Genomic DNA, 22,536 nt, shown 5'->3' on the forward strand with positions numbered 1-22,536 from the left:
GGACAGAGTGGTACCTTTTCTCACAATTTCTTTTGTCTGTGAAGAAAAATGAGTGCAGTAAAACTTCATTTGGACTTCAAGGGACTGGGTAACGAAACGCCCCATCAAAATAGCCAGAAACCATTTGCATCATAGCGAATTTATTTGGCAGAACCGGGGTGGCAGTCCTCTGCTTTTGAGATGAAAGCTGCGTGGCAGCGACGATTTTTTTGAATAGCATCAGATGCATACTGCGTGCACACACCTGGGATTGTTAGCGCATAACGGCTTCAGAATGGTGAAGACCTCTGTGGCCTTCTTCCATGATGCAACGCAGCAGCAGTGGAGCCTCCTCTCAATCGGTGTCCTCACATGTGAAGAGATGGCACCGCACAAATTACGAACAGCGCGTGACGAGAGCGCAGTTTCAACCTAATGAAAAATGCACCCTTGTGGTCCAGAGTTGACGTAAACATGAAATACTTCGCAGTGCCGGCGTAGCACATTCTAGAAACTGAACCTTGTTGCAAGGCAAGGTTTCGTCTGGGCCAAACACAACCATCTGTCCACAGCGTTGCTCGGGCAGCAGGGTACAATAAACACCTTTAGCATACCTTGCCGGTACCTGAGTACAGGGAACCCGCGCGCAGTCAACGCGCTATGGTCGTGAATGCGCATGCGCAAATTGCCCTGACGGCGTCAGATGGCGCCAGGTACCCGGCAGCTGCGCGTGCTCATCGGCGGCGGGCGGGCTCCCGGTACTCTGATAACGGTAATATGGTACACGATTTACTAGACAGGAGAGACCTTTAGCATACCGTGTACCGTATTACAGTTACCGGGAGCCCGCCCACCGCCGCTGAACACGCGCTGATTGGCCCCGATGCTGCAGGCTTGCGCGCAGCAGCCGGGTACCTGGCGCCAAGGCGACTTGCGCATGCGCACTGGCTGCGCGCGTTCTCTGTACTCCGGTAACGGTAGCACGGTATGCTAAAGGCGGGCTCCCGGTACTCCGGTGACGGTAACACGGTATGCTAAGGGTGTCTAATGTCCAGGACCACTAATCGCCGCCCGGACTGTTTACAATAAGTTCCGTGCTGCGTCAAAGGATGGCGCCATCACGACGCACGATTCGCGCTTTCCCGCGGGTGCGCGGATTACGCAACATGCGCGTGTGCCGCTCGGGCTGTAGGACAGTGTGCTGCCTTCACCCACCACGGGACTAGGAAGACGCTACACGCAGACACTAGGGTGCAGACGGAACCGATGAAAACTAGAGTTACTGTATATTCTGCATATGCTCCCTGCGGGAGCATATACAGGAACTCTAATGAAAACGTGTCTGCGCCAGAATGGCTAGACGACAGAAAAAAAAAAGTCAAACTTCAGCAAATAGATGGACTTGCGTCGCTCAAAGCATTGTGAAATGCTACTCTTGGCCAATCCGCTGAGCCGCCCGCACTCAAATTTCGCATGGGGGCGGCATTTGGCGGTAATTCCTATTGTAAACTACGTTTGGATCAAGTGCTTTCCCGACTTTGTGAGAACCGGTTGGAAGACAGCGTCGTAAGCAGCGATGCCGGAGCGAAAGGCATTTTCGCAACGGCTACACTGACAGCACTAGCTCTTGTTGGCAGTATGACGAAGACATTCGAACGCGATGAGTCAAACAAAGTGTGCTCCGAAACCCTATATGGAGGTGAGAGATGGTGCTGCTGGTACAGCCGTTCCAAAGCGTCTTCGTCGCATACAATATGAATCAGTTCTCACCGATCCATGCAAATACACGATCTCAACATAGCTCAAAACAAATATTACCGCCAAATGCCTCCCGTGTGCGAAGCCCTAGCGCGATGAAGCGGCCCAGCTGGAAGAAGCATTTTACGAGTGACTGAACCGCCTGTATGGTGTACGATTTTTGTTTCTGCTTGAAATGAAAGAAATATCAAAACGCCATGTAAATTTCCTGAACATGATGTTTTGTTTTGTTTTCTAACTGTTCCAACTTATGTTGTATTTTTAGAGGCTTAATAGCTTCCCGCCTAATTTACCGAACACATGCATATTTGGCACATGTGTGGCAAGTGCATATTTCGTGAAGTGTGCAAAATTACTTTTAACCGTACGGGGTACTGTAGTTTTCCTTGCACAAAGGTAACCGGCATCACGAAAACGCGACCCACCGAGGTCTGGCAAGACCTCCGTGGGTCATGTTTCGAAAAAACCTTTCAGCCAGTCCCGTGGCGGCTTGCCGCTTGCCATCGGCGGAGTGATACGTAGCGATCGCCGAAAGCAAAGAGTCCACGCGTAATTTTGTTTCCGTGGGCTCGATTTGCAGCTATGTAGTCTCTGACTGGGTCTATTTATTCGCGGAAACCTTAAAAAAATAAAATAAAAGCGAAGTCGCCACTCGACTGCCTGAAAGGCACTCCACACGTTGCCTCCTCCTACCGTCAGCGGTGAGGTCAAGAAATGGTGGGAGCCCGGACGTTTAATCCGATTTAAATTAGGGAAATGGACCGCACAGGACAATAATTCGAAGTTTCTAAGAATGCTCGGAACGTGTACATCGAGTTCCCGCGGTAAAAAGACGAGTTCCGATTCCTCTTTAGTGCACCTTTAAGACCATAAACCGCCGGGTCTACCCTCCGCCTGCTAAGACAGGGGGGACTACACCTCGACAAGCTGCAGACCAACGCTTGCAAGAAGCCGTGCAGACTACACGCAGTATATCCGGTGTCATTTGACTGGCAATGCAGATTCCAGGAAAAAAAGGCGGACCTGTACCATATGGTATGAGCCTGCCAACGAAATCAAGCTGTAATCAGCCAACGCAGGATGGGTGGGACAAGTTCGGACGAAACAAGTCAAAAAGAACTCATCGAAAAAGCCCGAGCAGCAGCATATACGCTTATACACCATTTTACGAAGAGCGGGCAGGAGAGGGAGAAATACTCTCAAACACGTGCGCTGCGCGACACCCCACTGTTGCCGCCCTCCCCTGGGCTGATAATCCGGCGCGCGGAGCAACGTCCGCGGCTGCTTAGCTACCGGTCAAGCACGTTTGCGTCTGTACAACAAAAACAGCAATGTTGTACGAAACACCAACGTCTTCTAGACATCATTGTTTTATTGTCGGTTGCGGAAATAGTCGACGAAAGTAGAAAAAACAAACGCCGCCAGTATGTACGCGCACCATGTTATGTGAAGGTCTCAGCACGTCTGCGGTGTCCATTTCTTCACCGCTTTTCCGCCGGTCCCGAGTTGCATTGGCAGTGGGCGTAGTTGTGGAACAAAAAATACTTGCGCCAACAAAAAGCTTAAACGTTAGCGCACTTTGTGAACAATATGCAGACAGAAACAAGCCCACTGCCTGTGCCCAATATCGGGCGCGGAACGAAGCGCAGCGCCTGGGTTACCAAACTATAATCTGTGCATAATTTTAAGAGATCAAGTAGTTGGACGGCCTTGGCAGAATTCTTTTAATTCAGCAGTACTCTATGTGAGGACTTCACAAATTTGGCCACTTCATTTCGCCGCCCCACATGATCGTCAATATCGGGAGGGTGTGGGGATCGCCACCTGAAAAAAAATAAACATGTCGTTAGTGCAAAAATACTAATTTAATTTGTACAGCATGGCATGAATAGAAGCGGCGACATGAACTTTTACCCAACTGCAAAGTGAGGAAAAATGCAGCCATGGCAACGTAAGATGAAAAAATACACGGCATGCACAGGACGGTAAACTCTGCCACGCATTGTAATAAATTATTCGACTCAAATCGCATCGAATGCACTGTAAAAAAATCCACACTATGCATAACCGTGCCAGAGATACAACAAACGCAGCGACTTGAGCAGTGCCCCTACCCGATTGAGATTGGAATTCTCAACACAGGTGCGGCGATTCTGCCTGTCAGTAAGTAGTAATAGCGTTCCATTAGCGTACCAACCTATTAGATCATGTAATTGCACATTTTCTGGTATTTGTGCACCATTGAGTACTGGCGGGAGCGGAGAAGGCGAGAATGCGAATTGCTTTCAGTCAACTGGCTTGTATCGCTCGTAGTACGAACAGCCCTACGCAAGCGGCAGGAGGGGCCGAATTTCAATTTCATCGCGCGTATTTCCGCAAACAAATATTCTAATCATCAGAAGTGGATTCGTTTCGGTCATGTACTCGCTGTTTCCAAAATGTTCAGTTTGTAAACGGGGTACTCTGTCGCAAGCTCAGCATCTAAACTGTCACACTCGCCATGTCCAAGCAGGCAGCGAAAGCGTTCATGAAAAACTGCGCTCCACGAAAAACTAGATGTTCATTGCTCTCCGCGATCTTGTGTTTCAACACATTTTGCTTTCGTTTTTCTAACATGCAACACCGTGCCGCATTCGCCCTACAGGCAACCGGCGACAAAAAAGCACGCGTGAACTGCGAGCATGGCACCATAGAGTTTCTTACTACTACCTAGAGGGAAAGCTGGCGGCGCTGCACTTCAGCCACCATGGACGCTCAAAGCATCATGGGGCGGTGAGTTACTTGTTGCGGCACAGTCGTAGTTTTTCGGGAACACAGAGTGGCAGTACTAAGGCGTTTCATTCCGAAAACGTAGTTCGTGTGTGCGCAGACGACTTTCGCGCGAACGCAGTGTGCAAAAGCCATAGTAGTGAAAACGCAACGACACACGACGCCAATAAAAGGTTTTACTCTTCCGAAATGCCATTAAAAAACCTCTTAAAGTACCTAAACAACAACATTTTTTTTGAAAACATATTTACTTTTAAAAGTGCGCCTGTTAATTACGAAATATTAGTTTTTTTAGTGTTCATCACTTGGCCAATAGGAAAGCTAGTCATCTGTTATTTTAGGCAAACTTTGCACTTAAATGCTTTTCTGCTCGGTTGTTGTAATCATTAGACAAGATATTGAATGTTAGGACGTTTGTAGTTATCAAACAGCTTTATTTTTTTATTATTTTTTGGCCAAAAGTTGCAGTTCCGCAACAAGTAGCTCACCGCCCCATGATGCTTTGAGCGCCCATGGTGGCTGAGGTGGTCACGTGGGGTCTCCATGCAAACTCCCATAGACGGCTTGCCAGCTTTCCCTCTAGGTAATAGTAAGAAACTATATGCATGGCACTCACCGATGCTGATCGCTCGCTGCGTCGAGGAATGGTCGCCTGCTCCCAGTTGGTTATTGCAGGAGCTAATGGCATAGCACACACGAGGATGGACACGAGGCGAACCCCCACCCAGAATTTCTAGGCTTGGCAGGAATAAAACGGGCGAATGACACTTTCAGAGATCGCACGCTGCTTCGTCTGCAGTATAGTGAACTAGAAAGTATTCTAGTTCACTATAGTCTGCAGCCCACCGGCTGCAAATTATCAGTCCAAGATGGCGCCGGCGGTAGGCGGCGCTCGAGTAAAACAAACATGGCGGCGCCCAGGTATCGAAACTAAAATCATGTATAGGGTTCCGGACTGAGAACTCCAACCTCCGCTAAAACCTCCTAAAGCGTTTCAATAAAATATTTTAACTACTTAGCACAGTTTATTGTGACATTTGGTAAGTGACTGCCACCACTGCCTAAAAGCAGCATTGAACGCGTTTTTTTTTTTCATTCTGTTCCTTTTGCGTTTCGTTGTTCAGCCACATTTTGATACTGGCTGACTGTCAGTTATTGCTCTTTTATTGTTTTTTTTTGCTCTGTTACTCATCTTAGATGTTCCTTCTTCTATATTCATGTTCAAATTTTTACCATGTTCGAATTTTGCCTATGTAATACCTTCGTGAAGGGGGCCTTTAGGGGTATCTTGAAATAAATAAATAAAAACAGCAGGCTTTTTCGCAAGGAGAATAATAATTTTCCATCAGGTTGACGAGTTATTGCGTTATTTATTTTGTTTCTTTGTTTTACGAAAGTCATCCTTTTGCAGAGTAATTTGCGGTTCCGGAAGACAATAAAATCGAATCTCATCTGTGCGCGGAAACCCGACCACTCCTCCTGTACTACGGCAAAGGCAAAGGTACGCCGCGACGTTACGATAAGGTTCGCGCGACGCCCTCCGAAATCTTCCGGCCGGATGCGATGATATGGGTGGCGACGGATAATCACATATAGGAAAAAAGATTGTCTGCAGAATGCTCAGCGTTGCTCTTTCAAAACCCGGAAAAGAGTTCCCCAGATGATCAGAAATCTCGCAAGTTGGCTAGTTTTTGAGCCCACAAAGAACACACACCTTATTTTTTTTTTTTTGCATCCCTTTTATGTCCAGGCACCGAAAATGCCGGATAAAAGCTATGACTTCCAAGGTTTTATCACAAATGGTCGCCTCATTGCAGAAGTGCAAAAAAAAAAACTGCGAGATTTTTACGGAAAAGGTGATAACATTGCAGGAGGCAATAACCCCTCCGCAGGCTAAAGTAAGGCCTGAAGTGATGCCATACTTGCACAAAGTGTCCCACGGCCTCAAAAAGGTGGCAAACCGGCACAACGTGCCGTTGGTCTTCTCAGCCCCTCGGAAGCTTGGCCAGTTGGCCCGACGCATCACAGGTGAAGACAAAAAACCTGGGTGTAAAAAGAGGCACGTGAACCGCTTTGCGGAATGCGCCACTGGCGTTGTGTACGAAATCCCCTTGACGTGTGGCAGATCGTACATCGGGCAAACTGGGCGCTGAGTCAACGACCGGCTCAGGGATCACGCAAGAGACCTAAGGAATGGGGAAGGTGCTAACCTTGTCGAGCACTGCGCTACTTACAAGGATTGTACACCGGTGTTTTCGGGAGTGATGATTCTGAGCACAAGCAAATGAAAAACAACCCGTGAAACGATAGAGGCATATTATATTCAGAGAGCAGGGTCGGAATGTGTCGGGGATACTTCAGTTCTTCTGTATGCTGCAGAAAAGATGTTCCTATCAAAGTTTTTGCGATAAAGATGTGAAATGAGTTTTTTCCTGTTTACCTTGCACGGTGTGCGCCTGCGCTGGTCTGAGTGTATTTAAGCTGTGTGTGCGTCCCTAAATAAACAGTTGACAGTCAGCGCTGTGTTCGTCCTTCTATTCCTGCTTCTTTTCTTTGGCCGTGTGCCGTTGCGCTGAAAAACTATGAGTGTGAATTGCAGTGAAGTTTAGTTAATTTTGATGATTTCTCAGTCTATACGGACGATAAAACTGGGCGCAAATACACACGCACAGTAAACCAAGAGCGAAAATCTAAATTGCTCGAGCAACTGCCAGCGCAGCGTTACGGCCACACAGACCGCAGGTTGTTTTGCAGTTAGAGTTAGCTTTTATTTCGTTGCGAAAGCAGCGCTACGCCAGCCAGCTCGGCTCGTCGCGTGGTCGCACTTCATCCGTATGCCGTGGCCCACGAACGACCTTGAGCCGCCGTTGCCTAGCAACGCCGCTGCTTCAAATACCCCAGAAAAAGGCTTCAAATACTCCCCATGCACCCAAATAATGTCTTGACCTGAAACATCCACTACGAACGTTTCACCTTACAAACTTGAGCCGCCTGTACCTCCGCCTTTTGCTTGGCACATGAAGAGCACCTCAGAACACTCCTTTTGCTGCTTTTCCCCGTTATTGAAGCTCAGCAAAGACAGCAAATAAAGAAATTCTTGATTGTGGGCAGCCATTGTATACAATTAAAGACAGTGAACTTCGTCACAGTAAAATACGCCAGATTTCCCCAAGCGGTCACCCTTGAGCTCAAATTATCCACTTCCATAAAATCTGCATTCGATTTGCCGTGTTGCAGCTTCGTCATTACAACATTTGCTGCTTGACTCCTGTTTCTGTCTTTTTGTTTTGTATCGTGTTTGATAGTTCGTTTACGTTTTTAAAAGACGAAGAGTTTGTAACCGTGTTTAAATTTTGAATTGTTAGCTGATTCCTAACATGTTTGTACTGTCCAGTGTTTCTCGGACATGATGAGTTTAAAGACTTTTTTTAATTTTTGAACTGTTAGTTTATTGTGGAAATGTTTGTACTGCCCAGTGGATTTTACAAACGAGGAGTTTGCAATGAGTTTATAATATATGAATTGTTAGCAAGTTGTGGAAATGTTTGTGTTGCCCAGTGTTTTCTCTCACTTCGACTAACGCCATTATAAATGTCTACCACGAGTGTACGTATTTTTCTGTTTCTTTTGTTCATTTATTTATTTAAGAACCGTAGGGTTTAGCATATTCGCTGCAATAGAGACAAATAAAACTGATGCTTAAATATGTAGCCTCTGCGCCTGCGTATTTCTCTTGCCAAGACAACGTGGCGAATGAAAAATAGAGTGAGTGCTAACTGCGCCCGCCCCCCCTCCCCCCCTTGAGCCGTTTCAATCAGCCAGCGCTGTCTGTACAGTATCCTGCTATAGTGATTCCTGGTACGGATCGATGCATCGTTCTTCAGTAGGGTGGCGACACCTATTGTCCAATGACGCCGTTTTGAATTGGCAAATTGGTTTTTGAGAAAAAGAAATGGCGCAGTATTTGTCTCGGTGTACACCCGAACCGCGCCTTAAGGGAAGGGAGGAAGATGGGAGTGAAAGAAGAGAGAGAAAGAGTTGTCGTAGTGGAGGTCTCCGGAATAGTTTCGACCATCTGGGGATCTTTAACGTGCACTCACATCGCATAGCACACGGGCGCCTTTTGCGTTCCGCCTCCACCGAAACGAACCCGACCGCGAACATGCTGGTTTGCTCAAATATATCTCGGTGTGGCTAAATGAATTCATGCTCCAAAATGGCGGACGGATGCGTCCATCAGGTTAGCCGGGCCTCCAGCAGTCGCAGGTTAGCAAGTTGGGCGCCGAAGCGAGCGGACGCGCTTCACATGGGCTCCGCGAATTTTGGCCTTTTCCGGCAGTCGTTCGATCTTGCTTTCCTGGCGTTTGTGCTCAATCGACGGTGGAATATCAGAAGACCAGGAGGATACCATTTTTCCGGCAAGTGGAACTTTATTTTCTCAAAATCCGATGATCACCCCCCCCCCCCCCCCCCCCCCCCTCCGTGCCAAAAAACATGCACCGGCAATATAACAAACACAGGAGGCAAAAACGAGCCGAGGCATTAGAAATTAAATTCGGCAAAATTTCGGAACATGAGATAGCCTATGTAGACGCGGCGGGAGGTGGTGGCGGTTTTACGATGGCAACGGTCCTCAGCGGCCGGGGCAATCCCGTGACAGCTGCCACTTGCGGAGCGTGCAGTTGCCGAGGAAAGTGCGATCGCGCTAGCTTGCGTTGGAACGGAAGCGAAGTTTGTCATCAGTGACAGCAAAACTGCTGTACAAAATTTTAGCAACGAAAGGATCTCGCCCTTAGCGACCAGAATCCTAGGCCAGAGAAAGTGGGATAGGAAAATTCAAATAATTTTGACTCCGGCACACGAAGCCGCCCCCGGCAACGAGGCTGCCCACGAGCTGGCTCGAGATCTCTACCGCCGAGCCGCTACAGGGCCCCTCGATGACCGAGGGAGCGGAGAGCGCATGCTAAAATATGGGGAGATCACGCAGCATTATAGATCGGAGCGTAGACTGGTACCCCCGCCAGACCCAAAATTAGACAACAGACAAGCAGTCGCGTGGAGGCGACTGCAAACTTATACGTATCCGCACCCGGTTATGGCGAACCACATGTTCCCCGAGGCCAGGAGCGATAACTGTAAACTTTGTGGTGCGAGAGGGACCCTCGACCACATAATATGGGAATGCCCGTCCTCTCCCGGGGGGACGCACAATATAGACAGCAGAGACACGTGGGAGACCCTGCTGCGCAGCTCAGATCCTGAGCTCCAGCTCCTGCTCGTCCAACTGGCTGAAGAGACTGCTGGGACCCAAGACCTCCCAGCCTGCATCTGAGGCGGCGGCACCCGCCCCCTGACTTGCGTGTCGGGGGGTGGGTAGATCACTTTATCCGTTGGACATTAAAGTTTATTCCATCCCATCCAGCAGTCGCACTCCCTGGAGACTGTTCTCTAAACGAACGAAAAGCGGTAAATTCGCCCACAACGCGAGCGGGACACCAATCAAGTCCCTTCGGCGTTTCCTTGCGACGTCTGAAGATGAAACTCGGGTTGACGAACGTTGTCTGTTACCAAGCGTAGCTAGCTTTGCTTTCAGTTTCGGTCTCGCTGGAAGCTTACCGGGCCAGCCTATAAGCTACATAGCTTCGTAAGCCCCGCGATCAGCCTTTAAAGAAAGAACTTTGCTATGTTTCGAGAACTTACCCGATTACCTTGCAACCGCACTCACAAAGCATTGCGATGAGTGCTTGTCCTGTTCGGACTGAAATTTCGCCATATGTGCCTTTCGTCTGGATTTAGTTACATGGACTGACTTTTCGCCTTATAGCTTCGCGATCGTTATGACGGGCTGGCACAGATGAGAGCGCTTCGTTGAGAACAATGCATAATCGCAGCGATGGCAGAAGCAGTGAGACAAGATAACCGGCCAGCTGCTGAGATCACAGTGGTACGAGTGTGTTTGCACGGGCCTCTTCAGGTCGGAATCTTTGTACCATATCGTTGGCATGCCCGCGGGAGCGCCGAGTCAAATAAGCGCAGCCCGCCAGCGGTGTTCCAACGTCATCGTCGGCGGGGGTTTAAAAGGGACGGCGCTGCAGCCAGTGAATGTTCTTTTGTGTGCAGCGTCGAGTGTGCGCGTGAAGCCCACTCTGCTTCCCTTTGTAGACACATAGCGGCGCGGCCGTCGAAACGGCTCGCAGACAGCGAGTGGCTTGGCTGCTCAAGTGAAGAAGATTTCGTTGGTGTCTTATCTCGGCGAGCGAACCAACCTTGACTCTCACCGGAGTCGCCATGAATCACCTGCAAGGTAGTTGATCAGTGACCTCCTCATACCTCCTTGTACTATCGTAGAGATGGCGATAGCACTGCGCGCTAGAAATTTTTGATAGCGTGTACTCCTTCTGGTGATACCATCTGTTCGCTGACATGTTCGATTCACACCAACTGGCCCGCGTGGTGACGTTGTTAAACTTCCGCCAGGAGGTCGTTTCTTTTTTTTTTTTCACAGCTCCTAGCTCTTTGGTAAAACACACTTTTAGTCATAAAACGTTGATTATTTGCCTTAACCATAAGGAAGTTTGTGCAGAAAAATAACTGATATTATAGACTGGTGCAATTCGAAGAACGAACAGGCAAATGCCCCTAAAAAGGAGGCCCTCCAGTTTTCATGACGTCGTAGTTGGCCTGCTGGCGTGAAATCGCAGGGGAAGCAGATGAAAGGGGATTAACTACGGCTTAATTGGATTAACCGCGGAGTCATACAAATCAACGCCTTCGGCTGAAGGGTCTCCTTTGAGGGGCACCTGCCGATTCATGACTTGTATCCGGCGGTAGTAACTGAACATATTAAATTACTTTTCTTCTCATCTTTCCTTCGCGTGGTTGTGCAGCTATAATGTACTGAAGCCGACGGTCACTCCATACCTTGCGACGGGCACAATGACACATAAGCTTAGTTATCCATAAAGCAATGCTTTCGTTTTGCTTAACTTCGTCAGTATGCTCATATCTCCGGCGAACAATGTACGCGCTTTAGGCTGCAGCTTTGGATGTTCCTTGTTCACTGTCATCGTTCAACAGCTTTGACTGAAAGCACGCTAAATTTCTGAATTGTGATGTAACACGCTAAACGCAGAAACTCTACTAGAAGTCACATGTGAACGGCTGGGACTATTGTGAGCTTCGAACATGCATGCCTCGCGAAAGGGATGGGCTTACTCGCAGGACGAACGAGCGAATAAAAAAATTAGCTGCGGTTCAGCTACTGCTGAACCACAGTTCAGCTGAACCAGGTACTGCTGAACCTGGTTAGAGAGCGAAAGCTATAAGCGGCTTGGCGTCTGTAACGTTGAGTGCGTTCCAGTTACTGGTTAGGCAGCGCATCCACCCTGCCACCCTGGTAGGTGGCAGTTAATGGTTGGCCGCGAGAGCTTTCTCACCCAGTGCGGCCTATTGCAGCAGTGCCGCGTGTCTGCCACAACGTTGTCAGCGCTAACGCATGCAGCCCACATCTCTCTCTCACCACCCCACGTACTTACCTATATGCGCGACTCAGACGTCCACTGACCAACGGAGCCAGTTATGCGCACTTCCTTTCCTTAAAATCATCGGAGTGTAAAACGCTCCCAACTCCAACGCCAATGCACACTATGAACGCCGACGGCCTATGGCTTCAGTAAATTGGATTTTGAGGAAAGGAAACGGCACAGTATCTGTCTCGCATATCTCGGTGGACACCAGAACCACGCCGTAAGGGAAGGGAGGTAGGTGGGAGTGAAAGAAGATAGAAAGAGGTGACGTAGTGGAGGTCTATCGCTTCAGTGCTGCGTTTCTGTCACAACGTTGTCAATGCCAACGAATGCAACGCACACTTGTCACTACTGCAACGTAGCTTAAAGCACGACTGAGGTGTTCACTGTCCCAAGAGGGCAGTTATGCGCCTTCCTTTGCTTTCGGAGCTCAAAATCATTTTTTTGAAGTTGAAGTTATTTATTTACTCAACAATGAGAGGGAACATCGAGAGAAAAAAGCTCCAATGAGCTTGACAGGCTCTAGAGCCCCTCAAAAAATAGGTGAAAAAAAAGGAAAATAGAAGGAATTTGAAAGTGAAAACTGGGCACTTGGCACCTAAACAGTCCGCAGCAGTGGGAGTAGAGTATATTCTAGGCACTATAGTGGGAGGCTGCTTTGTCCAGCACAGCCGAATCTCCAACTTCTGCTGGTGACCTGGGCAGAGGACGCCGCGACTAGGCACAGCCTGGACGCCACAACCGGCAGCCTGAAGGCCGCCCACAATGCTGCTGCATATTTTAGTTTTTTTTAGGCCTTCTAATAAAAAATTGGAGGGGCTTAGCTTTGGTTAAACCTGGTAGGTTGCGAAAGCAGGTGTTTTATACTGCATATGCAGCGCCTCAAATGGGAGCGCCGTGGCAAGCGGCCGCCGTTACCCGACGAGCCGAGTTGGTAGCCCGTCTCTCGCTTTTGGTATGACGTCACGCTGTGACGTCACTAGGCATGGCATGACGTCAGGGGTCATTCTAAATGTTACGTGTGGCTACCGGCCGCCGCTGCGCGACGACTCGACTTGGTAGCCCATCTCTCACCCTGGTATGACGTCAGAGGTCATTCTAAAGGTCAAACGTGGCTACCGGCCGCCGCTACGCGAAAGGCCGTTCATGAGCATAGTATTGCTTTCGCAATAAAAAAAATAGGCAGTGGCTCAGCTCTGGTTCAGCCTGGGTATACAAGCGAAAAGCTTCTGTTGTGCTTGGTTTGACGTCACGGCTGTCGCAGTTCGCGAACAATGCACTGGGAGCACCACGATAACGGTGGAGGAGTTCGGCCGTCCACACACTGCCTGTACGGAGGCGGAGGAGGAGACGGAAATCGGCGTGGTTAAAGCTGCCCGCAGGAATGCGGAGAGGAGGGTTGCCGGCTGAGACGGTGGTGCTGAGACGCGGACAACACGCGGCTGCAACGAAAGGTCGAACGGTGGGCGAGGAGGCGAAGCGAGCAGTTGTAGCGACAGCGAGGAGGCGACGCACATGCGCAGTAGCGCGCGGCTGCGCCGAAAGGTTTCACTCGGTTTCAAGGACGCTTGGTTTTGCGCATGCGCATAACTCGCCAGTTCGGCTCACGCGAAGCTCGGCTCTGACCCGCGTAGTGAAGCCTTTCCCTTCAAAAGTTTTTCACCACCACCCGGCGATCGAAGTGCGAGGTCCCGTAGTGAAGCTTTCACTTCAAAAGCAGTGAATGCTCAGGCCAGGCCGCAGCTGTCCTCGCGCGCTTTGACAGCTTTATCTTCTGCTTCCAGCAGAGCGCGGTGTAGCACATGAAAATACGCTTCCAATTCAGTGAAAGATTTCTACTAAATAGCGATCCCCGCAGAGAGGATTAGTATGGCTCTATTCAGAACGTTGTACCATTCCACCTCACAAGAGTGTCGTTTAGCTACTTATGAGCCTGCGGATAGGGACGTGTTAGGCTATTTCGAATCTTTGATGGGGACAGTCCTGGAATAGCTTCCGAGCTTTTAGCCATCCTCCGAGGCGAAGAGTTACGCGACAATGATAAGGCCGGCTCCCAAACCCGCCTCGATCACGTGGCCAAAGATGGCACATTCCCGCAAATGTTTCCACAGGTCTATCCTTATCGCCCGAACCCTTATCGCCAGATCCTTGTCGCCTGACTTGATTTCCGAGTAGCGGGCAGACGCCGGAGTTTTCGGTTACAAGATACGATGACGGTGAAGGGACGTCTTTTAGACCATAGTCTGTTATAAAACAGAGTTGCATTACAAGGTGCTTAGGGGCCCAGGGGAATCTGTAAAACCTATCAATAGTAATAGTGCAGTATGCCTTAGTTACAGGTGAATCGGTACTGATGTATCTTTATCTCCGGAGGATGAGGGATACGAAATCTCTGGGAGTTTGTATGAGTTTCTTTACACGAACATTTCGGCTGTGGAACACCACTTGGCACAGATCACGCTCAAAACTAACTCGCAGCCTGAACTCTGGAATTCTGAGACAGGCTTGGTAGCTAAAAGCGCCACCAAAAGCAGCAACGATGTCACCGGTGGTAAGTCATGCGTCAAGCGGTGACCCCGAAGACGAAAACGGCGACCGTTGTGAGAGTGGCCATCTTCGAGGCGAAGTACTAGTCGCATGCCACGAATCTGACGCCGCGTTCATCGGCTCCGGCACGCAGAGAATGGCGGCGGTGAAATCCGGGACACGATGCTTCGCTACTGGGAGCACTTCGACCCGACCATCGAGAGCATGATGCTGGACGCCCGGGCGCAGCTTCTCAACGTCGAGGAGAGCGCCGAGATACTGTCGCACCTGCCCAACATCTCGGGCAAGGACGTGCTCGAGCTCGGCGCCGGCATCGGGTGCGTTTGCTTGCCTGCTTGTGTGCATGTTCCTTTTTTTTACAGTGCTTGATTAGCGAGGTGTTACAGGGGAGTGTGCATGTACAGCCTAAATACAATTGAGCAGCAGCTAAGGTCAGTTAAAACTGCGAAAAGCCTTCGTAGCTACAATAAACGGCGCAAGATGGCAACACTTGTTTTTGGGCTATAGTTGGTAAGCCACGATCTCAGAAGAACCAGCGCAAAAGGACAACGGACAAGAACGAAGGATGACGACACGGACAGAAGTGCTTATCTGTCCGTGTCGTCGTCCTTCGTTCTTGTCCGTTGACCTTTTGCTCTGATTCCTCGGAGCGCAAGATGGAACGTGCCACAATTTTCATGGTGACACCGTTTAAGCTGGCAGGAAATATCAGGTCAAATCAAATTCTGGTTGTGGACTTGCCTAGCATAGTTTGACGTAATTTGCGTAGCCTGGAAGCTTTGCACAAGCCAGGAGGATTGCTATTTTCATCACTGGCCTCTTCATGCTCAGCGTGATTGAAGTCATGTGTGCTCTGCTTTCTACAAATGCTTTGCGTGTAACGTGTCGTATGCTTCGAGATAATCGCAATCCATGAGTATGTCGTTTAAAATCAGGCATGTCGTCTAGAACCAGCTGAGAAGATGTTTAATGCATCTCTCCAACGTCTACACTCAAGTTACCTGCGGGCACCACCGCTTGCTCCAGTGCTCCCTTCATATCTTAGTCGATCGGCTTTTTTATTAGGAAGAAGTTCAAAGCGGCTTTATCGCAGGATACTCACGGTGCAGGCAAGATAGCGAACGCTCACGAACCTCGCGGAGTCGGCTCTGGAGACACTGCTTGAGCACATTAATCAAACCTGGCTTCCTGATCGGCTCCCTGCCACGTGGAAATCGGCCATTCTAATTTCCATCCACAGCACGCAAACCCCCATCGGACCTGCGTCCAATCTCAATCACGTCATGTGCCGGCAAGCTTATGAAACATTCGTGTAAGGTAATTTAACAGCGCAAATGAAAGACGAGGCATGGAGACACATAACACACAGGACTCGCCTTTCCTGTATGTAGTCTATCTCCGTGTCTTTCATTTGTGTGTGTGTGTGCGTGTGTGTGCGAGAGCACTAATCCGGAGGTTCAGAACCCAGCAAAATCGTCTAGCTGTCGTCTGTCCGGAAGCAACCTTGATCACACAAATTCCACCGGTGGCAGCACCTGCTCTCTCAGGGCAGTGACGCACCGCTTAACCTCTGCATCACTAGTATGAGGACTCCCAAGGATCTATGAATGTTAAGTAGAGAAAGTCCAGTTGTGCATATATGGATTCGCTGTGTTTTTAAGTAGAGAAATATCAATTCTGCATATACGGATACGCCGTACTTTCGCATTCTAATGCGAATATTGTAAACGTTCTCATTTTTTGTCCACCGAGAAATGAGACAGCTACCGCGCCATTCATTTTCTGGTAAACAGTCATTTGCGCTGTTAAATTAAATCTGAATGACATGAACCAACAAGCCCAGCAAATTTCTTTATGGGCCTCGTACTACTCGCATTCGCAGCAACTGGTGCTCTTAAGCTGCCGTATGGCTTCCGTCGCTCAAGAGGCGTACGTCGCACAAACTGTGTCGCGGCTACGCAGAGCGGTCGGCGTCGACCTAAAAAGCACTCTTGACAACGTCTCTCATCAGGCGATTCTTCTGGCAGACAGACTATCAGTTCCAGGAAGCGCCTTTATCGCTGTATGCAAAGATTCCTGCGTAACCGTACCTTTATTGCGTCAGTTCCGGACGCCACTCGATACCTCGCCCAGTGTGTTCCACAAGCATCCGTCTTGTCCCCAGCTCTCTTCAGCGTGGCTATGCAGTGCTTCACGCCCCTACTTAGGCATGCGAAGCATTTACGCTTTACTATCTATGCGGCTGATATAGCTCTACAGCTTTTCTCACAGCTCCTTGGCGGGAGTTGAACATAATATTCTGGCCTCGACGTCATCGATACCTGCATGCAATCCATCGACCTTCATTTCTCTCCTTAGATAGCCATGGTATACCAGTATCGTAGCGAGCTACGCAGCTATATATAAAGTTACGGTTCACCCATACACTGAAAACATCATCCCTGCGTTCTGGGCGAATAATAGCAGATGAAATGTATGTCTCCACAACATCATCCATCGAGCTATGCGAACCACACGATTTCCGCTGTATCTGTTCGTCACGGAGCAGTGAATGAGCAGCGACCAACGTCTATAGCTCTTTCTTTGGTTGAGGTGTCCACCGAGAAGTGAGGCAGTTACTGCGCCTCTAATTTCCTCGAAGCCATTATTCTCCCTTGTGGCGTAATCTCGAGCTCTCTACCGTTCACACAAGCTCCTCTTGTTGGTCACTTCCCTTCTCCCCATCCAGCCGCCGCGGTGGCTCAGTGGTTATGTCGCTCGGCTGCTGACCCTAAAATGAGGGTTCGATCCCGGCCGCGGTGGTCGAATTTCGATGGAGGCCAAATTCTAGAGGCCCGTGTACTGTGCGATGTCAGTGCACGTTAAAGAACCCCAGGTTGTCGAAATTTCCGGAGCCCTTCACTACGACATCTCTCATAGCCTGAGTCGCTTTGGGACGTTAAACCCCATAAACCAAACCAAACCTCCCCATCCGTCTTCCTTGGGCTCACCTGACAAATGTGTTTCCGCCCTCCCCATCCCTTGCAACAGTTACGTGGCGCTGCGGGCTACTCGTAAAAAAAGAAAAAAAGAACGTCGGCTGACTGATGCTGTAACTCCCGCTGCCCTAAATCAGCTCAACAATCACTCGGGAACGAACAAAATCAACTGTTCGAGACAAACGAATGAAGCAAAAACGAAAAAAAAAGAAAAAGAAAATCTGTCTGCCTAGCTCCCATTGTCTTTCGACTCACGCCACCTTAGTGTTCAAAGGAGCGCGTGTTTAACCGCGACTACGCCAAAGCATTGTGCGGTTCTTGCGCGCAGATAGCCAGACCGGACAACCTCCCAACTTTCGACGTAATCTAGAACGGCAGCAATGCAATGGAATGCGCAGACTTTTCGAGACTGTTACTCACGTTATGCCACAGTCACGTTATGCCTGTGGGAAAACAACGACATACATTCAAGCGAGCGAAGAAAATATGGTAGTGCAAACTGAGCTGCACTAGCTGTCTCACTTGGTGCAGCACTTGGTGGCGGTAATGGATCGATAACGGTGATAAGCAGGATGACGACGAGAACTGCGCTGCTCTATTTACAGATAGCTAGACTGCGCAAACCCTTCTTTCGTGCATCGTAATCTAAAGTGGCAATGATACGGACGAATTTGAGAGTCTTTCTGAGAAACCGGCGAACATGCATAAAGCACGAGGAAACATGTTGTAGACTCAACAGGAATTTGAATAGCTAGGCTCCCGTTCTGCAGAAAATCCGACGAAAAGGCCCACCTGCCGCCTAGGTCACGTGACCGTGTGACGTCATCACAATCTGCCTCCGTGGCAGGTGACAACCTGCCCACTGGATTGTGAGCAAACTGCTCACTGTAGCAGGTGGCAGTTAAGTTAATGTTCTACGGTGATGTTCTACGGTGATGTTATCACAACGGGCAAATTTGATGCATAAAACTTCGATTGCATTTAAAGCGTGGTTATAACGTTTCAGGCATACACGTCAAACTAATGAGTTATAAATAAAAAGTCATCCGGCGTTGAGATTGGACACATTACATAAAAAGTTTAGTTCAGACATTAACGAAGTGTTGAATGTAAAAGAAAAGATGCACTAGAGAAGTGTATCATTCTAGTAATATTTATGTGACTGAAATAATAAAATCTCTTGAAATTCGCAAACGTGAATAGGTGGCTGATATACCTTTTGAAGAAGAAAAATTATCGTCCAACCGCAGTAATAACGTTGCTTAACGTTGTCGAGCTATAGTAATATTAAACACTAGACGGCAACGTCGCTTTCACTTTCAAATACATCCAAATGTTTATTATATGTCGTGAACATTGCTGAAGGAATCAAATTGCAAATTCTACAAAGTAATATCCTTAAAGACAAATCAGGTTAATTTTTCTAGCACAGTAATCAAATACGACATTAAATTGTAACGTTAATGCAATATTACTAAGCCATGTTTCATACAAATGCAAGCGAACCATCGGCAGTAAAAGTTTACGGGATGTGTGTTCTCAGAAAATAATTTACTGAAGCGCTACATGGCATGCATTGCGATAAGCGGATAGAGCTGGCACTTCTCCTATACACTCCGACGTTTCAGGCGATTGGTTTACCTGACTGCACTGAAATAAATTTTTCTGCGCCCGCCCGCATGTCGTTAACTTTTCTTGCCTATAGTTCATCAGGCACAGTGCCTCGGTATTCTTGCTGCTTTCCGCAAAATAATGACAAACCTTAAATGTTAATTTGCAGTCATATTTCTCAATCTTCTTCCTTGCTCGATCTTTGTTCCTTTTCTTGTTGGAGGGAATTTTACATATCACCACATTGGGTCAGCTATAAATGTTCCTCAAACTGTTCTAAACAATGCCACGCCAAAGACAGCCGCAAGTGACAAACATAAATCGCAACGAGTATTGAGAAACGCATAACCGTAGTTGGAAACAATAATCCAAGCCTTTGCAAATATATGGAGTGGGAGGATTCAAAGGTCTTTAAATAAAACGCTCGAAGATTTCACCAGCGGAGTGCAGTGAAGAGTGTAGATTAGACATGAGTTGGTGAAGGCTGAAATTAATGTGGGGGCGGGGCATTCAGTGAACAGCCCAGATGTACAGAGAACGAATGCAAACCTTGGCAAAGGAATGGAACTTTGGAAAGGAAACGCAGTTTACGAAGTCGACCAGGCTCGGTGCACGGGTGGCTGAACGAAGGAAGTTTGCTAGGGTATGGTGGCCGACGGCAGAAGCAGGATATATAGGACGAATGTAGACGTCACTGGTAGAAGCTTTCGTCCTGCAGTGGACCGATAGAGGTTGTTGTTGATGACGATAATGTCTTGCTCTCCATGCACTTCTGATTACCTCCAGCCTCGCCAAACTAGTAAGTGGAGCGCGAAGTGTTGGTCGATGTTTCCGAGATAAGGAGGCGTGAAGAACTCTTATGTGTCGGGAATGCGACGCTGTCTATAGAGTCGTTTATGTGCACAGTGATTCCGTCTCTGTGGCAATCCTGCCTCTGTCCGTACCTGTTGTCGGGCAGTATGCTGGTGAGATGTTGCTAACGGAAAGCCGGCGAAATCCGCAGTCGCTTCACGGGCAAGCTGGCCTCCAAGGCTCGTCACGTGACGGCCGTAGACTTCATCCCCGCATACGTGGAGTCGAATCGCCAGAGGAATGGACACCTAAACAATGTCACGTTCCTCCAGACTGACGTCATGAAGCTCGACCAACCAGCGCAGAGGTAAGTCCCGCTGCCCCGGAGTTCTGCACAATGTTTTCTTTTTGATTTTTATTTCGCGAAACGTGGTATGTTGTAGTTAAACGTTCTATATAGTGGAAGCGGTACAATTACTCTTAATCACTGTACTGCTGTAGTGAAGTGGCGGATGTCACGAAATGACTGTCGCTCCATTGCAGCTTCGTTGTAACTTAACTGGTTACGGCTTATCGTTCTCTATACGGAACACAAGCGCAAGCTGGAATATATTTGGCTACCCCCTAAATGCTCCCTTACCGACTTACGGATAACGCGCCGAGAGAAGAACCATACGCAGCGTGAAGGAGTCGAGCCGTCCCGATGAGGGGACACAGCAAACCCCCACTTGTATAGTTACGTTTCCTCTTGGTGTAAATACCTAAAGTCGATCTCAAAGTACAAGAATACGCAGAAAATTCGCAATTTTGTGCGAAAAGTTTCTCCCCGCCCACAATGCTCAAGACTGTACAGAGGGCAAAACACATGTCTAGAACGACCAAATTGTGCGTTCCGCAGACCCAAAAGCCGCCGCGACCAGGAAAGCAAGCAATGAGGGTGAAATCCTATGACTTTAGCTGCACAAGCTTAAATGCAGACCATATTTAACCAAATGCTATTGCTAGATATCGCGTCTTCAGACCGAAACATGCCCAAAACGTGTTCTAGATAAGCGCTTGCCCTCTGTACGCGCGCAGTTAGCGCCGAAGCGATGCCCTAAAAAGCACGCTGGGGAGCAGCATGTAGTAGCAGCATCGCAAGTAGTGTCACCATAAGACGTCAGGATATTTAGTGCCGGTCTGGAAATTCTTAAGGGCGACTCCTCTCCTTTTATTGTTGTTTTCTTCCGTGCAGCTACGACGTGGTGTTCAGCAACTGGTTGTACATGTACCTGAGTGACGAGGAGTGCTTACGGCTCTTCGAGAAAGAAATCTCCTGGCTCAGGGACGGTGGTCTCCTCTTCCTGCGCGAGTCGTGCTTCAAGCCATCCGGTAAAAGATCGCAAACGTCCTTTCCCGATATATGTACGGCTCGCTAAAATGCAGGGCACTTGCCTTCTGTCAGAGTTGAGTGTGGTGTGACAACAATTATGAAGACGTATGTGCGAGTTGACGCTGGTGCAACGAGTTTTCAGTGAAGGAAAAGCACGGTAGATTTAGAAGAACAGAAAGCTGGGCGAGTTGGTTGTTATCCATATCAAACAGCGCTCGTGTTGTTGTGCTTGTCTGTCTTCGTCTTTTTCGCGCTGTTTAATACGCACGGTAGATTCTTAAGGAAGGCCCGTTTACATCGCTGGATTCAAAAACACAGAAATGTCGGTGTTAGACACCTGTTTAATTTAATTTATTTACCTTCAAGGTACCGAGTGCATTAAAGATAAGAGGGGTTAAAAGAATAAAAGATAAGAACTTGCAAAATTTAAACAATATATACGACAGAGAAAATCCAAAATTTCGACTTCAAATCTCATGATGACAACGATACATAGATACAAAACACAAAGTACACATTGCCAAATTGTATGCAGATATAAAGAAGCGCAACAGGTCTTCAAAGTTTTTTGTTAATATTTTGAAGATGACGCTGATAAATCCGATAAAATAAATATAGTAAGCAGACGTAGGCAAAAATTAAAGTATACATCTCAAAAGTGCGCTTTTAATATAACTGGATTAGTTATGCTCGTTAGTGATGGAGATCACTTGTTCCAATCCTAGGTAGTTTTAGGAAAGGAGGATTTGGCGGCCAAGACAGTGTCAAAAAAATGTATGTCAACTTTCTGTTTGTGACTAAGACGGGAAGGAACCCGTATTACGTCTCGCTATACTGCTTCGTGCAGAAGGTAGGACTGGCAGCACTTCATGAGCGGCTAAATTCACAAATCTTCGCGCTTCGGGAATGGGTCTGTTTTCTTTCTTATAGGTGACGTGAAGCGGACGACCAACCCTACTTTCTACAGGCGGCTGTCTGACTACTATAACATGATCAAGAAAGTTCCTGTACCAGCAGGTGACTCGGAAGACTGCTTCGTCGTGGAAAAGGTGGCCAACGTCAAGGCGTACATCAAGGTGAGTCCTTGAGAAGCAGCGGCAAAATATGAGATTTTTAAGACGCTTAACATGCGGTTCCGTCATAGATTTCTCTGGATGAGCAGAATGACTCAATATTCCTTCCACCCCAAGCGCTAATTCTTTCC

At 48.3% G+C, this 22,536-nt stretch overlaps 1 protein-coding gene across 2 annotated transcripts in view; it reads left to right on the plus strand.

Annotated features, from left to right (window-relative positions):
- The first annotated feature begins 8,703 nt into the window (after positions 1-8,703).
- Positions 8,704-22,536, plus strand: part of LOC149358547 (uncharacterized) — a 28,014-nt gene continuing 14,181 nt past the window's right edge. The window contains exons 1-5 of one of the 2 annotated variants that reach the window (XM_089570644.1): positions 8,704-8,924; positions 14,713-14,896; positions 20,172-20,327; positions 21,195-21,331; positions 22,263-22,408. In XM_089570644.1, coding sequence (XP_089426770.1) covers positions 8,705-8,924; positions 14,713-14,896; positions 20,172-20,327; positions 21,195-21,331; positions 22,263-22,408 — 843 coding nt within the window. In that variant the 5' untranslated portion in view covers position 8,704. Of the gene's footprint in view, positions 8,925-10,541; positions 10,811-14,712; positions 14,897-20,171; positions 20,328-21,194; positions 21,332-22,262; positions 22,409-22,536 lie in introns of those variants that run through there. The other variant, XM_089570645.1, reaches the window with a different exon arrangement.

Source organism: Amblyomma mixtum, chromosome 2 (genome assembly GCF_055824585.1).
Source record: "Amblyomma mixtum isolate Tamu chromosome 2, ASM5582458v1, whole genome shotgun sequence".
Lineage (NCBI taxonomy): Eukaryota > Metazoa > Arthropoda > Arachnida > Ixodida > Ixodidae > Amblyomma > Amblyomma mixtum.